The sequence below is a fragment of the Rana temporaria genome, chromosome 1 (genome assembly GCF_905171775.1).
Source record: "Rana temporaria chromosome 1, aRanTem1.1, whole genome shotgun sequence".
Classification (NCBI taxonomy): Eukaryota; Metazoa; Chordata; class Amphibia; order Anura; family Ranidae; genus Rana; species Rana temporaria.
This window is the reverse complement of record NC_053489.1, coordinates 140,373,177-140,389,380: the sequence shown is the minus strand read 5'-3', so window position 1 is coordinate 140,389,380 and position 16,204 is coordinate 140,373,177. Positions and strand designations below refer to the sequence as shown.

The window sequence follows — 16,204 nt, the reverse complement described above, 5'->3', positions numbered from 1 at the left end:
TGAACAGGTAAGTGTCTATATATTAAAAGTCAGCAGCTGCAGTATTTGTAGCTGCTGACTTTTAATCTTTTGTGGCGTGTGCGGATCGCTGCTTTAAAACTCTAACCTATCAATGCTACAAATCATTTTCTGCTCTTTCTGCACTCCTATGTACTGTTTGATTATGCATCCCCCCTAAACATCTATACAAAATTGTAATTCTGACTTCTTCCTCTAATCTTTTATACCAATATATTTTCCACCTGTTTAACTGTAATGACTTACTTTGATTTTTCCCCGTTAGGTTTGGATGGTGTGCTTCCAGCTGAAGCAAGTCCATTCTCACTGTCAGAGGAGTCACCCAGTCTTCGTTGAAGCCAATCTCTTAATGGTCTGTAAAAGAATTGGTGTAAGTATGAATCTAAATTGACTACATAACGTAAATAAAGTAAGCACAACTAACAAACTGGTGTTCAATACTTGCCTTATAAATGGTATAACCATAAAGAATTTGTTAGGAGCTAATCCTAATTTTGATTTGGGAGTCATGTCATTCTTATGGCAAGGCAGTTTTTCAATTGGAAACCATTCAATGTTCTACAAGAAAAGAACAACATTTTAGGGTAGTCTTCACAGAGCAAATTCTGCTGATGATTGGCAAGGATGTCATACTCAGGACCTAGACTCTTTATATCACAGTACACCCTTTACAATGCAGTCCCCGTTACATCACAGTGCAGCTCTCAGCAGAGACTAGGCTTCTCACCGTGAGCCCCGGGTCTCGCACGAACGATCGGGACCACCGATTCCCAGTCATCCGATGATACCGGTGATGGCCTCCGATTGCCTATCACAGCGATCAGTCACTGTGCAGTCTGCCCCTGTGTTTTTTTCTCCTGTGAATGGAGAGAGATAGGCTGCATTCAAACGAGGCAGACTCCGTCGCTACGAGGCAGACTCCGTCGCTACGAGGCAGACTCCGTCGCTACGAGGCAGACTCCGTCGCTACGAGGCAGACTCCGTCGCTACGAGGCAGACTCCGTCGCTACGAGGCAGACTCCGTCGCTACGAGGCAGACTCCGTCGCTACGAGGAGATCTCTCTGCTGAGCTGGCGGACGACAGGTCCCTCTCTGCTCACTGAGCGGGGAGGGGCTTGACGAGCATCGCTGTCTCCTATGGAGAGATCTGATGAATACAGACAGCATGTCTGTTTTCATCAGATCTCATCCGATCAGATATGGACGGATGGAGAGTATCGCCAGATGTCTGATTTTAGCGGATCAGATCGAGTCGGATGTCACCAGACGTGTCACCGCTGACATCCGACGCTCCATAGGCTTGCATGGAGCGGCCGTTCAGGTCCGCCGACAAAGCTGACAGGCGTACCTGAACTGTCTGACCGTGTGAAAGGGGCCATACAGTGCATCTTTCTCTCCTTGCAGGGGAGAAAGATGTAAACAAAGCAAAAAAGTGTGTAAAAAAATAAAATAAAATAAATAATACCACATACTTCAAAAATGTGTGACCCAAGTCCTAAACCAAGTTTCCCCAACCTCCAGGCTACGGACCAGTACCAGTCTGTAGCCTGTTGATGGCTGGGCCTGCGCAGCAGGAAGCGACTGGCAACTATGGTCCCGACAGGACTACCACAGACCGCAGTTGCCACTCGCCTACTGCTGTGCCACCGAGCCCCTGTGTCTTCTCCCAGGTCTACTACCGCCAGTGTCATCCCATCAGCAAGGCAGGGAGTGGGGGGAGCTGGAGATCTGCTCTGGACAGCAGAGCATTTCATATTACAAGCGGGTATTCGCCCATAAGTTTTGGCAGCTCCCATCTTCCATGCAAATCTCCAGTTCCTTCTGCCCTGCTGACAGGTTGACATCGGCAGCGGGGGACGGGGACCCAGAAGAGGACACACGGCCGAAAACTGCCTATACCCTGCCACAGGTATGACTGTGCAGGGGAGGCAGAGACTGAAATGGGGCACTGTGATGGGCAGTGAGGGAGGAAAAGGGGGCATGACTGCAAAGGGCACTGTAACAGGGGGGCTGTGATTGCAAGGGACACTGATATAAAGAGGACTGCACTGTAAAGGGGCACTGCAATCATTACAGTGCCCTTCAACAGTGCAGCTCCTGTTACATCACAGTGCCCATTACATCACCATGTCCCTTTACAGTGCAGCCCCCAGTACAACACTATGCCCCTTTACAGTGCAGCCCTCATTACATTTATGTAAAGGGCACTTGTAATGTAAAAGGGGGCTGTGCTGTGAAAGGGAATGGAGGACACGGTGAGACTGCCTTAAAGGGGGATGGTGGACACTGTAAAGCTGGATGGTGGAGTTATGGGGGGGGGCAAGGACATACTCCGTGAATATCCAGACCACACACCCTGTCCCTGGAAAAAAATTGTCTGCCACAAAACTGGTCCCTGGTACCAAAAAGGTTTGAGAATGCTGTTCTAAACCTACAAACATATAATGTTTTCCGGTACCTATTTCTTAAGTCCTGTATGGAGTTTGTGCACTTGATAATAAACATGGAAAAAAGATTAAATATGTCAATTAGTAAATTAGTAAATCTGGTCAGCAAGTCAATCCAATTGTTCTAATAAAGTATCAAGCAACTTACTCTTATTTCTTTCCTTGTTTTTGGGTTAAATTTTGTGTCTTTTGGGACTCCAGGAATGATATACAAACGAGCCAACTGATCATTGATCTTCAGCTCAATATAATCAGTATTGCACATGCGATCTTTGATATCAAAGCTTGTCTCTTCAAGCACCTGAAACAGATCAGCATTGATAAACCAACATTCTGTCGGATGGAAAACACATTCTATTGCATCAATCGTACAACAAGAATAAAAATCTCAACCAAGTACACAAGTCTTTTAATCTGAATACATTGTTCTGCAACATTTTTTAGGGTACAACCGAAATCCTCAGATTACACACAGCTGTTCTAAAAATCAAAAGAAATTTGTGTGATCAGATGCCAGCTTAATAGCTAAAGATTGGTTATTGTTTTCAGGCATAACTATCAGATGTGCTATGGGTCAAGGCTTCTAAAAACTACTTTCAGTCTGCACCAACATTTAAAGAGACCCGTCACCAACTTAAGAAAATGCAGACGAAGACAGAAAATTCTAGTTTTCTAAAAGCTTCCTTGCAGTGCGTTTCTCCTTTCCATAATTTTTTCACTTGCAATGTGCCCATGAATGTGCTACAACATTGAGTCAATTCCTTAGCACAGCCCCCCCTCCCACCTTGCACACCATAGCCTTCTCCTGTGAGTACCCAATTATTGTCTGTGCTGCCTCCCCCACCTCCTTACATAACCCTTGTATGTAGCTGCTGGAGAAGGAACAAAAGGGTAATGCTATAGTGTACCACATGAGAAACAGTTCTGAATCTGCTGGTTCTGCTGAAATCATGCAAGATGGCTGTGCCCAGCAGCAGTTTTAGGCATTTTGCATCTCTACATAAAGGGAGGCTTTTACAGGCAAACAACAAATACACATATAATATTTGAAGATATTTTTGCAATGAGTATTCTGGTGACAGAGTCCATTTAACAACTTGAGTACCAGGGCATTTTAACATTTTTGATGCCGTGATAATTTGACTGACAATTACTTGGTCATGCAATAGTGTACACAAATAATTTTTTATAAGTGGATAATTTCAGTATCCAACTGAGTTTATGGAATTCTTTTCTTTTTTTTCTTAGAATAATGCTTTACACTGTAAGTGTGGATTCTAATGTTTCAGGTGAGCTCATGCAAACTTTTATGGATGATAGAAACATACCTCTCTTGCAGCACAGTCATGTGGAGCCTCCTCTTTATTCACTTTCCCTTTAGGAAAGCCCCAGCCAGACTTTGCTAAATAACCCTGGACAAGCAGAACCTACAAAACCATAAATGCTTGTTAATATAAAATAAAAATAAAAATAAAAAAGATACAAAGATAAAACCAGTTCTTAGTTTGTGTTCACCATTCATTTAGAAACAAAGAATATTGCTTTGTTACATCCTGGAAATATGTCATTGTCAAACGCATTTGACCTGCCTTAGGCAAGATTTGTAATCGGGAGGTAGGGGGAAGGAGGTCTTTGCAGGGACAAGGTCACTCTGCATTGCATGGACAAGTGTTTCTTTTAAGACTTCAGCTCATTTATTTACTTTTAATACTGAAATTATACTATATATTAAGATTGAGGCTTTTGGCAGTTTTTTCTTTCCAAGCATATATTTTTTTCTATGCGTTTAAAAAAGGAAGCAAAAAATGCTGTTTCCACTTTGACCAGAGATCATTTTAAAGCACCTAGAGTTAATGTAGATATAAAGATTGCACGTTATAAAATTCCTAGGATTTTTTTCCCCCCTTAAAAGGAGTTGTAAAGGAAAAAAATGTTTTGCCTAAAATGAATGTCTGCAAGGTAGACAGAATAGTGTAATGATTCTGTTAAAAAAACAAGTAAATACCTATTAAATTCCTTCATCTATATCACCTCCGGCGTTCTAGTTTCTGTTCTCTCATTCACTTCCTGGTTTGCAGCGCTCATTCATGTAAGAACTACATTTCACCGTATGAATTGAGGCACGCCCAGTAATTTACACCTCCTTGAAGTCTCTAACACGTAGAGAGCGTCCTGCCGCACAGATGTAGTTCCCAGGAGGGGGCGAGCACATCACTGACCACCGCAGTAAAGCCTCCCTTCACGGTGGTGAGTAACAATCAGACAAGCAGGAAGTGAACAGAACAGAGAAGAAATGGAGCAACTTCTGAGCAAAAACGAACAATGAGGAAGTGAAAAGAGGAATGTCTGCAGGTAAAGGATGCTTATTATAAAAAAAAAAAAATCCTTTACAACCCCTTTAATTCTGTACATTTTTTTAAATGCTAAAAACCATTTACAGTGTCTTGAAAAAGTTTTCATACCCCTTGAAATCTTCCACATTTTTTCATGTTGCAACCAAAAACGTAAACGTATTTTATTGGGATATTATGTGATGGACCAACAAAGTGCCACATATTTGTGAAGTGGGAGGAAAATGATAAATGGTTTTCAAACTTTGTGATGTGCATTTGTTGTTTTCACCCCCCCCCCCCCAATCACAGATTCTCAGTTGGATTTAGGTCTGGACCATTTTAACACATTAATATGCTTTGATCTAAACCATTCCATTGTAGCTCCAGCTGTATGTTTAGGGCCGTTGTCCTGCTGGAAGCTGAACCTCCGCCCCAGTCTCAAGTCTTTTGCAGACTCTAACAGGTTTTCTTCTAAGATTGCCCTGTATTTGGCTCCATCTATCTTCCCATCAACTATGACCAGCTTCCCTGTCCCTGCTGAAGAAGAGCATCCCCACAACATGCCGCCAGCACCATGTTTCACAGTGGGGGTGGTGTGTTCAGGGGGATGTGGAGCATTCGTTTTCCACCACACAGTGATTTGCTTTTAGGCCAAAAAGTTCAATTTTGGTCTCATCTGACCAGAGCACCTTCTTCCACATGTTTGCTTCATTTCAACAATGGCTTTCTTTTTGCCACACTTTCATAAAGGCCAGATTTGTGGAGTGCACGACTAATAGTTGTCCTGTGGACAGATTCTCCCACCTGAGTTGTGGATAAAACATTAAGGAGGGGGGCGTGGCCTAACGATGGTGGAGTAGAGGCACACTAGCTCCAGAGCTCCTCAAACCTCCACCCTCCTCCTGACAATTATTGAAGCCGAGAAGCTCCCACGGTCCCAGACCAAAATAGCCTTATAGTGTGGGCTGCTTTGAAGGGGTGAGCGGGACCTGAGCGGGGCGCTGGTGATGAGGAAGGAAGAGAGACCTTCCAAAGCCCGTGTCCAAGCTGAGATTCAGCAGTACTTCCCGCAGACCAGAGCAGCTGCAAACCGCACTCGATCCGCGGCAACACGAGTTGATCCAGACCCAGACGCACGCACACTGAGAGTTATAGGAGGAAGCGTTGCAGGGAGACACAGTAAGTTACCCCCAGCTGTAGATACGGACGAGGAAAAAGAAGGGGGGACGCGGAGGGTGACGCTGGTAACACAGACAGACCTGGAAGAGGCTGAGCGGCTGCAACGCGAGATGGACCAAAAAGAAGCTGACCAGGAGCCGGAGCTCAGGTCCCTGAAAGAGCTGTTGCCAACCCTTCCAACACGTGCAGACATACTCGCATTGCCCACGAGAGCAGAGATGGAGGCCCTAGTGTTAAGGATGGAGGAGTCGCACCGAAGGGAGCTGGAAACTGTACAGGAGGAAGTACAGCAACTATCAGATAAGTTGGCTCATGTGGAGGTTGCGGGGGGGGGGGGGGGGGGATGTTGGAGAAGCGAGTGGCAAGCCTGGAACAAATACAGAGGTTACAATCACTACAAGTTGACTCCCTACAACTTAAAATTGAAGAAATTGAAGACCGCAGTAGGCGCAGGAATTTGAGGTTTAGGGGAGTACCTGAAACAATAGGGAGAGAAGCTTTACAGCAGACCATTGAGGCAATATGCCTCCAATTGGTAGACCCCCCCATCCCTCATCCTCTTGAATTTGAGAGGCTGCATAGAGCCCTGGGGCCCCCATCAGAAAATCCAAATAGACCAAGAGACATAATCTGTTGTTTCCACTATTTTTCACACAAAGAGCTGATAAGCCGGAGGGCTTGGGAGACTGGAGAAATAATGTTTGAGGGGTCCCGGATACAGATACTGCCGGACCTTTCCCGCGCCACTCTCCAGCGAAGAGCAATGCTATGTTCAGTGCTGGATAAGGTCAAGCAGGCAGGAGGGACATATTGGTGGGGGTACCCCATTGCGGTCATAATAAGGAGGAATACTCAGACATTTCATTTACAACAGCCCCTGGAACTCCCAGAGATGTTTAAATTTATGGAGATGGAGACAATGGAGGTGACAAATTGGTTGCAGCATTTACCCGGCCCCTCTAGGGGTACAGAAAAATTTACAGGGCCTAAGCGGCCAGAGAGGAGAAGGGAGAATGTATTGGTACCCCCTTAAGGAGGAAGATTAAGGACCCCCTAACACGAGGACTGCCTTGCTTTATTTTTTCCTGGCCTATATTTGGTCTTTTTTTTTTTTCTTCTTTCCCTAGTCTATGGAGAAGCTATGGAGAAGCCATACACTGAAGCATACTAAAGTTAAATGACAATGCCCACTTGGGATTGAGAACCCCTGTAGAAGGGGCAATGTCCCTTTCTTTTCTCTTCTTGTTTCCCCCCCCTTTCTTCACCTAGGTTGTGATTCTACCCTGAGGAGTGGGTGGCTTCCGCCTCCGCCCGCTCCTGCCCCCATCCCCCTGTGGGCCTGGACTGCCTGTGGAAAGCCCCAGGAACTAACACTTTTTGAATCACTTTTTTTTTTTTTTGTTTTTCCTTTTTATTCTTTTTATTTTAGATGTATTATAACCCCAGATATAGCGGGTTGATATATAGATGTGGACACATATATACACACACATACATACATACACACACACACACACACATACATACACACACACACACACACACACACACACTAGAAGGAAGTGGTACAGTTAGAGTACCTCAGAAAGTGGATATGTGGTTATCCCGGTGTGTTTTTTTTTAATTATAATTATTATTATTTTGATGATTAGAAGAATTTGGAGGGAGGGCACACATCACAGTGGATTATGTAGGCCTATGGTGGACCATGGTGAGACCGACTGTGGCACTATGGGTAGTAACACTAAGTAATAAAGGGTTAAGAGGAGTAAATTATGCACAGGAATAGGGGTTGGGGGGAGGCGGGAGTGGTAATCACTGTCCCTCCCCGGCCCGCCCCTCTCTCTGCCCCCGGACAGTTAAGGATCACAGAGTAAACACTAACAGGTGGGGCAGGTGGACGGGCGAGGTCTGGGGGTGGATGGGGGGGGGGAGTGGAGGTACTAATAATGGGGTGGAAGGTACCCTATTTGTGGGCGGAGTGGAGAGGGGGGAGGAGGCAGGGGAAAAAGTAAATATAAAAACTTGTGGACAATGGAATAAATAGAGGCTACTGAGGGAAAAGCAAAGTGGTATGCAGGGAAAAGGAAAAGAAAGAGAAAAGGGAAAACTCTGCTAGGCAGAAAAAGGGGGGAAATTAGTAACAAGACTGTAGGATTATAAAAACCAGATGGATATTTTTTTTTATTGCATCACCTAATTGGACCAGCCCCTAGATTAGGTATTGCCCACCGAACCATTGGGTGGGGGGTTAAAAGTGGGCAACTTTCCCTTGGGGGATTTAGAAGTAGGAGGGAGGGTAGGGTGGGAGATAGGGAGGGTAGGATAAAGAAAAGTGGGTAAGGGGGATTGGGTTTTTATTTTAATTTTTTATTTTTTTCTCCTCTCTCTTTCTCGCTTTGTCCTCCTCGACGCCGGAGATGGAGGGAATAAAAATAACCTCCCTGAACGCAAAGGGACTCAACGTCCCCAAAAAACGCAGGATGTTGCTGAGTGACCTGCGCCATTCAGAGACAGATATTGCCTACATACAGGAGACTCACTTTAGGAAGGGGGGGCCCCTACTATTGCAAAATAGGTTCTTCCCCTCGGCCTATCATGCCGAGAACCAAGAAGCAAAATCCAAAGGGGTTTCTATTTTGATTTCTAATAGGATCCCATGGACATTAGAAAATAGCTATCGAGATCCAAAAGGGAGATACCTTTTTTTAAAAGGGAAGATAGGAGAAATAAAAGTGACTTTGGCTACAGTGTACTTGCCCAATGTGCACCAAGATACCTTCATGAGGAAGACTCTTATAGAGCTGATGGGAGTTTTCTGAAGGAAAACTAATCTTGTGGGGGGATTTTAATATCCCCCTGAACCCGAAGATAGACACCTCAAGGGGAACTTCGTCTATCGCAGAGGGGGTCAGACGGGGGGTACTACGAGGATTGCACGCAGTTCAGCTGGTGGATGCATGGAGGACGATACATGGGGAAGAGAGGGATTACACTTTACTCCAATCCCCACCAGGTGTACTCCAGGATTGACCTCTTTATGATACCTCACTATCTGATCTCCTCTGTGAAGGAAGTGTCCATTGGCAGTATAACATGGTCAGATCATGCCCCGGTCAGCCTACGTATCTCACTATCCGGTGTAGGGCTCGCACAGGAGAGAAGGTGGCGTCTAAATGAAAGTCTCTTGCAGAATAGGGAAGTGAGAGAAGATGTTGCATGGGAAATCATAGAATACTTCCAAATGAATGCTACCCCGGGGAGCAATTTAGGGATGGTGTGGGAAGCGCATAAAGTGGTGATTAGGGGGGTCCTCATTAGACATGGGGCGAATCTAAAAAGGAAGCGAGAAGAGCAGGTTAAAAATTTATTAACAGAGATTCAGAAATTAGAACTTCAGCACAAAAAGACACACACCCCACAAACAGGCAGAGAATTGAGCCATCTGAGAAGGCAGATTACAGAATTTTTACGCTACAAGGCCAAAGCTACAATACAAAGGGGAAGGAAAACAACCTACGAATTTGGAGACAAGTGTAGTAAATTATTAGCTGGGAAATTGATAGAGAAGAGTCAACAAACATATATCCCGCAAATTAAGGGGAAAGAGGGACAATTAAAACGTAAGCCAGAAGAGATAGTGGAGGAGTTTGGGAGATACTACTCCTCTCTATAAAATTTGGTACAGCCACCAGTGGCCCCATCCAAAATAGAAGAATATCTCTCAGCAATTGATTTAGTTTACCATCAATAGCCCGGGCCAGCTTAGAGACCCCCATCTCGATAGAAGAACTAGAGGCTACATTAAAAACTATGAAGGAAGGGAAAGCCCCGGGACCGGATGGCTATACAATAAGATACTATAAAGAATTTGTAACACTATTGGGAGGGCAGTTAACCGAGTTTCTCAATGCAGTGGGCCAGACTGCTAAATTTCCGCCGGATGCTTTACTAGCTCAAATTACAGTTATTCCCAAAGAGGGGAAGGATCCGGCGGAGTGCGGCAGCTATAGGCCGATATCATTGTTAAACTCGGACCTAAAACTTTTTACGAAGATATTAGCAAGAAGGATCCAAGTATGGTTACCGGACCTAGTGGATATGGATCAAGTTGGATTTGTTCCTACACGGGAGGCCAGAGATGGCACAATAAAGGTCCTTAATTTGGTGCAGGAGGCCACTGAAGGGGACATCCCTGGCGTGTTCCTAAATACCGATGCCGAAAAGGCTTTTGATAGAGTGAGTTGGGACTTCCTGTTCTCAGTGCCGAGACACGTGGGTCTGGGGGAGAAGATGTTAAGGTGGATTGGGAGTGTTTATACGGACCCGCGTGCCTCAGTGAGAGTTAACGGGATGTTTTCCAAAACTTTCCAAGTCACAAAACGGAACACGTCAGGGATGCCCCCCGTCACCGCTACTATTCGTGTTATCTTTAGAACCCCTATTAAATAAAATACGCCAAAACCCGGATATTCAGGGTATACAGATAGGGGGGAGAAGTCATAAAGTAACTGCAGTCGCAGATGACTTGCTGTTTACTATATCAAACCCACACGTATCTCTCCCCAATCCTGTCAAAGAAATCGCTAAATTTGGAGAGCTCTCCAACCTAAAAATTAATCAGGCAAAATCCGAAGCAATGAGTGTATCAATGACACCCCAGAAACAGTCGATTATACAACAAAATGTTGGTTTTAAGTGGAAGACTGCACTAAAATACTTGGGTACCCTGATTCCAGCAAACATAAAAGAAGTCTTTAAAATGAATTTTCCACCACTTCTTACATCAATAAGAAGGCTACTTGAGAAATGGCAACACGGACTACATTCATGGTTCGGTAGAAATAATATAGTTAAGATGACCATCTTGCCAAAAATTACGTACTTATTCCAAACATTGCCAATAATGATACCACTGGCATTTCTCCGGCAAATGGATACCCTTCTGATGGGATTCATTTGGGCGGGGAAAAAGGCCAGGATTAAAAAAGAGGTGATGAGGTTACCCAAGTGTTTTGGGGGGATGGCAGTCTCGGATGTTGCCAAATACTATCAAGCGGCACATTTGACGAGATTGATAGACTGGTGCAGAAATGGGCATTATAAAAGATGGGTTGAATTAGAACAGCAGACCTGTTCAATGGCACTAAGCAGAGCTCATTGGTGCTATAAGATACTGCCAAGTAAGATGAAGAAACACCCTATAATTGGCCCAACACTGTTAATTGCAGCCAAGATATGTAAAAATTCAAAATTTTCATCAAAGTACTCCCCCCTGTTCCCTATATTGGGGAACCCAAGTTTTATACCAGGTACAGTAGGAACAGTCTTCAATAAATTAAAAGAAAGGGGTAAGGTACAGGCATCACACTTTTTGCAAACTGATATGTGGCCATCAATTGAGGTCTTAAAGCGAGGAGGGAATTATGAGCTATCCTTTTGGCAAGCATTTCAAATAAGTGACTTTCTAAGATCCCTGGGACAACCATCTAATTTTCGGCGACAACTAACAAAATTTGAAAAATATTGCGACGAGGAGGAACCAATACAAAGAGTGAGTTCAAAGATGTATAGATTACTGAATTCCCCTCAGGAGGATTTTGAGTTGCCGGGATTGGGGAAATGAGAAAGAGATCTGGGGAGAAATTTCTCACAGACGCAACGTAAACACATAATTCATTTAGCACTAAATTCCTCAATATCCACGCGGATACAGGAATCCAACTATAAACTACTGTCCCAATGGTATTATACACCAGTAAAGCTACATACATTTTCTAAAGACCATTCAGAGTACTGTTGGAAATGTGGTTTGGAGCAGGGAACTTTTCTGCATATTTTTTGGTCATGTGCAAAAGTGAGAGAATACTGGAAGGAAGTTCAGAGAATAGTCCAAAAATTTACAGAATTTCAGATTCCGGAAGATCCAGCTTTTTTTTTGCTCCATAGCTCACAAATTCCAGGGCATGAATATAAAAAGTCTGTAGTTTGTCACATGATAAATACTGCTAGAAATGGAATAACATTACAATGGAGAGATAGCAAAGTACCATCTATTGCGAGATGGCTTAATAGAGTGAGAGAGACTGGAGCCATAGAGGACCTGATCCTCTCAGCCCGCAACCAAAGGGAACAATATGAAGAAACTTGGACAGATTGGAATCAGTTTATGTGCACGGAAGAAGGGAAGCGATTACTGGAGGAATAAAATAGCGAGAGAAGGGTCCAGTGGGGTAGCAGTGGGATGGGTGCGGTCGAAGGGTTGAAGTAGAGGAGGGGATCGGTCTGTCTCCGGCGGGGAGGGGGGGGGGGGGGGGGGGGCAGAGGGTTTTTTTTTTTCTTCTTTTTTTGTGTGTTTGTGTTGATGTTTCTGTTGATTTTAGGGAGGGGTTAGGTAGGGCGCATGAAGGGACAAGGGAACAGAATTTGGGAAGAAGTATGAAATTAATACAGTGGTGTTAAGAAATGGGAAAAGAAGCTATTGATAAGAGGTAAGCGGATATGGGCACGGGGTAGGGAGCCCAGGGAGGTATTGGTTTGGATTATTTTACTTATGTTTTTGGATTCCTTCGGGTTTCTCTGCTAGCCCTATAGAAGACGGTAGTGTTAAGAACTATATGTTGATGTATTCATTGTATAGGTTATGTTAATATTCTGTGAACTTGACCTTTAAAAAAAAAAGAAAATAAAAGATTTAAATATGAAAAAAAGAAAAACATTAAGGAACTAAGCCCTTCCAAATTGAGTGTGTAGGTCCTCCAGAAAATCAGGACACAATTAGGTCAAGACCTAAGTGAAATGTCTCCAAGCAAAAAATGTGAAGGAGTCAACATCAGGGCCTTGGATAGATTCCACAAGGTTATGGTACCTGTATGGGAGCCGCTTCTATGAATGTAAATAGAGCGGTGATGTCTATCGACTTCCAAAGTGTGAAAGAGAGTTGGCATTTGTGGAAAGTTACTGGCAGCCCCACCTGTAAGTGAAGTCTAGATGCCGGGATAAGTCCAGAACAGGTCACAGAATTGCCCAGCATTGCAGAGTCGCCCGTGAGAGATCTGGGAGGATCTTAATCACCGCTCCATCAAAGTCTATGGGGCTGGACCCTCAAGTAACAAAGAACTACTTTATGAGTATCAATGTAGGCAACAGATGACATCACATGGTCTATTAGGATCTGTAGACCAGGGTCCAAGGACCCTGTGGATCCGATTAAACACCAAGTCTGGCGGGGGTGTATCACCCAGCACCTTGCGTAGGATGGCCACTGCCATTTCTGCGTCGGGGGCCTCAGGGAGGCCACAAAGCTGCAGGTTATTGCGGCGGCTTCGATCCTCCAAATGGAGCTGCAGGTTCACCTCAGCATCTACATGGGAGTCCTGTAGAGACTATAGAGAGGTCATACTGTGCTCTAGTGCAGTGAGTGTAGTTTCCCCTGTGGATAATCGGTCTCAAAGGGACTGTATCTCCAACTTAATGGCTTGCAGGTCTTGGCGATGCGACTCCTCCAGCTTGCCAATGAGGGATTCTATGTCCATTTTAGTCGGTAGGGCTCTGAGGAGAGCCCGGAGTTCAGCATCTGCACACAAAGTCAGCGGATGGAGAGAGGGACTTTGCTGATCCAAGCAAAAGATTGCAGGTGTCTGAAAGGGCATCGGAAGCCGAGGGTGAGGCTTGGGGATCCTGTGTCTAAGAGGACTCACTGTGAGAGCCGCGTGGTTCTGCCATCTTGTATTCTGGGGAGGCTGTCTGGGAACTCTGAAATAAGCGCTGAATTTCCCCTTTAGGTTTAGATGAACGGGGTGTCCGGGTTGCTTTAGTGTTGCGCCTCTTCGCCGAGAGCATACCACTGGAAAATTAGCAAAATAAGCTGGGGAAGGAGGGAAAGGACATGAGCTCACTGAACACATGACTATACAGCCATGTCCAGACCACGCCCCGTTTACAATCTTTTTAATCGGTGGCAATAATTGTTAGAAAGGGTGTAAAATGTATCAATTTTTTCCCCATTTCATAGGTTAGTTGCAGCTGGAATTAGGAGCAGATTACAGAACAGCTGCAACAAATATGTAACATACTTTGCATGGTCAGTGCAACAAGCTGTTGCTGTGACCAGCTCCTGTTCTATCAAAAGTTGCTTGCTAAGTGGTGGGTATGGGTATTGTATCACAAGTTAGGCAAGGCTTCAGGCTTAACCTGTTTGTCCATGGCCCATTTGTAGGGTAATAACTTGGACTACTTTTTCTCTAGTTTATAAGAAGGTTGTTGAAACTTTACTTCCACGGGTCCATAATAAAGCCTACTTCTAGACATAAAGTTTTACTTTTTTAGTTTTAACATAGGGAAGGATTAGGACCTTTTATCAGGTTTAACCGTTTGGAAGACAGAACGCAAACAGCAGATACAACATTAAACTACAACAAAATGTCAAAAATGTTTGGCGTAAGCCTGTCACAAACCTGGGCAACTCAAACTACACATAAGATGAAAAAAGTAGAGCTTATCGCATTTGAGAACTATAGATCAGCAACCGATCTAAAGAAAGCACATTGAATTACATTTAACAGAAAAATACGAATTTATTATAATATCCTGGCTTATAAATAAATCACTTACATTTTCAAGGGTCTCATCAAGAATAATGGCACCATAGGTAGGCACTCCCATCTTGTACTCCTTCCATTCATCTAAGACCCTCTGAACATCTTCACCATTGGGGAGTAAAAACGGGCAATGCTGAAATAGTACACTTGTTGTAAAGGAAGAAAAACATTTACCATAAATATCTTCAGGTAAAGCGATAATCTCAAAGGGTACAAAGGGTTCCAGAACCCCTTCAGGAAGAAGGTATACATGAGGTCTGTGATCACAAGAAATTTGGTTATTATAACAAAAAATTTGGGCATATTCCTATATAAGTTGGTATAGGAACAGAGAAGCTACCTGGGACGCTATTAGGGACTTCTGGCAGCTTTTGTGCCTCAGAAAAGCAGTTCTGATGCAAATAAGGGCACATTCATACCAGAAAAATGACACTAAAATGTCTGGTGTACAGAACTGGTGCCTTGCATTATACATGCAATTCACGTTTGAATTTTTTCCTCTTAACTTTATTGACAGTGTACAAAGGGTACGTATTCAGGTCTCTGCACAACAGAGCTGTGCCCTGTGCTAGAAAGACCTGCGGTGCCATCCAGTGTCTACACTTTTATGCACTGTCCCACATGCCACACCAACGGCGTGGTGCTAACAGGGCACATTAAGAACAACTGTTGTCTATGTGCCTTAGTAGTGACCAGTAAGTCAGGACGGAACGAAAATGCAGGTCACCACAGTATGTGTGAACAAGCTCTAAATCATTAATGATTTCAGGCGATTTTAAACTACTCAACCAGTCACACTTCAGATTTCTATGCTTGTAAATGTTGTTACTTTATCCCCACTATTAGACACACTAGTAAGGTCTGGTTTTCAGATGCTGTCGAGTGCATGTCACAAATCCACTATTAAATGAAACTCCTGACAATTTTTTTTTTCTTTTTTATAATAGGAGGGGGGAAGGTTAGGACAATTTTCAGGTTTTATTATTGTCTGTGCCCTCTGTTGGTGAGTTCCAGACTGCTTATTTGTCATGGTGACCACTGCTCCTGAACAGAAAGTGACAACTGCCAAAGCTAGAACTCAATTCACTTGGGGGAAAATTTCTGCTTTTTCTGTTGCAGGACTTTGAAGCTTTAACTCAACCCAAAATGAAAAATTATGGGCTGCATTTTACTTAAAAGAGACCCTGTAACTTTTCATGGCATCTGTGTAAAGTCCACCCCCAACCACCCTATACTAACCTATTCAGTGCTCTCCCTGCTGCTCCCTTTACCTCTTTGCCATTTCTACTGTGAACAGCAGAACTGACTGCTTATAACACCCTCTGCCTGCAGATCAGTCTGCTTAGGAGTACTTTGGGTCAATTTAACACTCTGCCATTTCACCCAGCCCTAAGAACAGGTGGATGTTCTCTCCTGGTAGATCCCCATCTTTGTGGTGAGCTGCAGAATACAGGCCATTTGAGCTCAAGTAATAACTCTGTCCACATCTTGTCCAGCACCGCTCTACCACTACAATGACTGCCACTGCAAATACCTGGTGCTTCTGGGAGCAGGTGACATTGTCCTACGATGCATGATGGGAAGGGCGACACCATCTAAACTCCAACATGGGGTATTCTATTGGCAG

General features: G+C 44.1%; 1 protein-coding gene across 1 annotated transcript in view; it reads right to left on the bottom strand.

The window, feature by feature from the left end:
* Positions 1 to 16,204, bottom strand: part of DCP2 (decapping mRNA 2) — a 60,109-nt gene that overhangs the window by 31,137 nt on the left and 12,768 nt on the right. The window contains exons 3-7 of the mRNA XM_040343557.1: positions 14,591 to 14,718; positions 3,794 to 3,892; positions 2,614 to 2,766; positions 464 to 576; positions 265 to 372 (exon numbers count right to left, since the gene is read on the bottom strand). Coding sequence (XP_040199491.1) covers positions 265 to 372; positions 464 to 576; positions 2,614 to 2,766; positions 3,794 to 3,892; positions 14,591 to 14,718 — 601 coding nt within the window. The remainder of the gene's footprint in view (positions 1 to 264; positions 373 to 463; positions 577 to 2,613; positions 2,767 to 3,793; positions 3,893 to 14,590; positions 14,719 to 16,204) is intronic.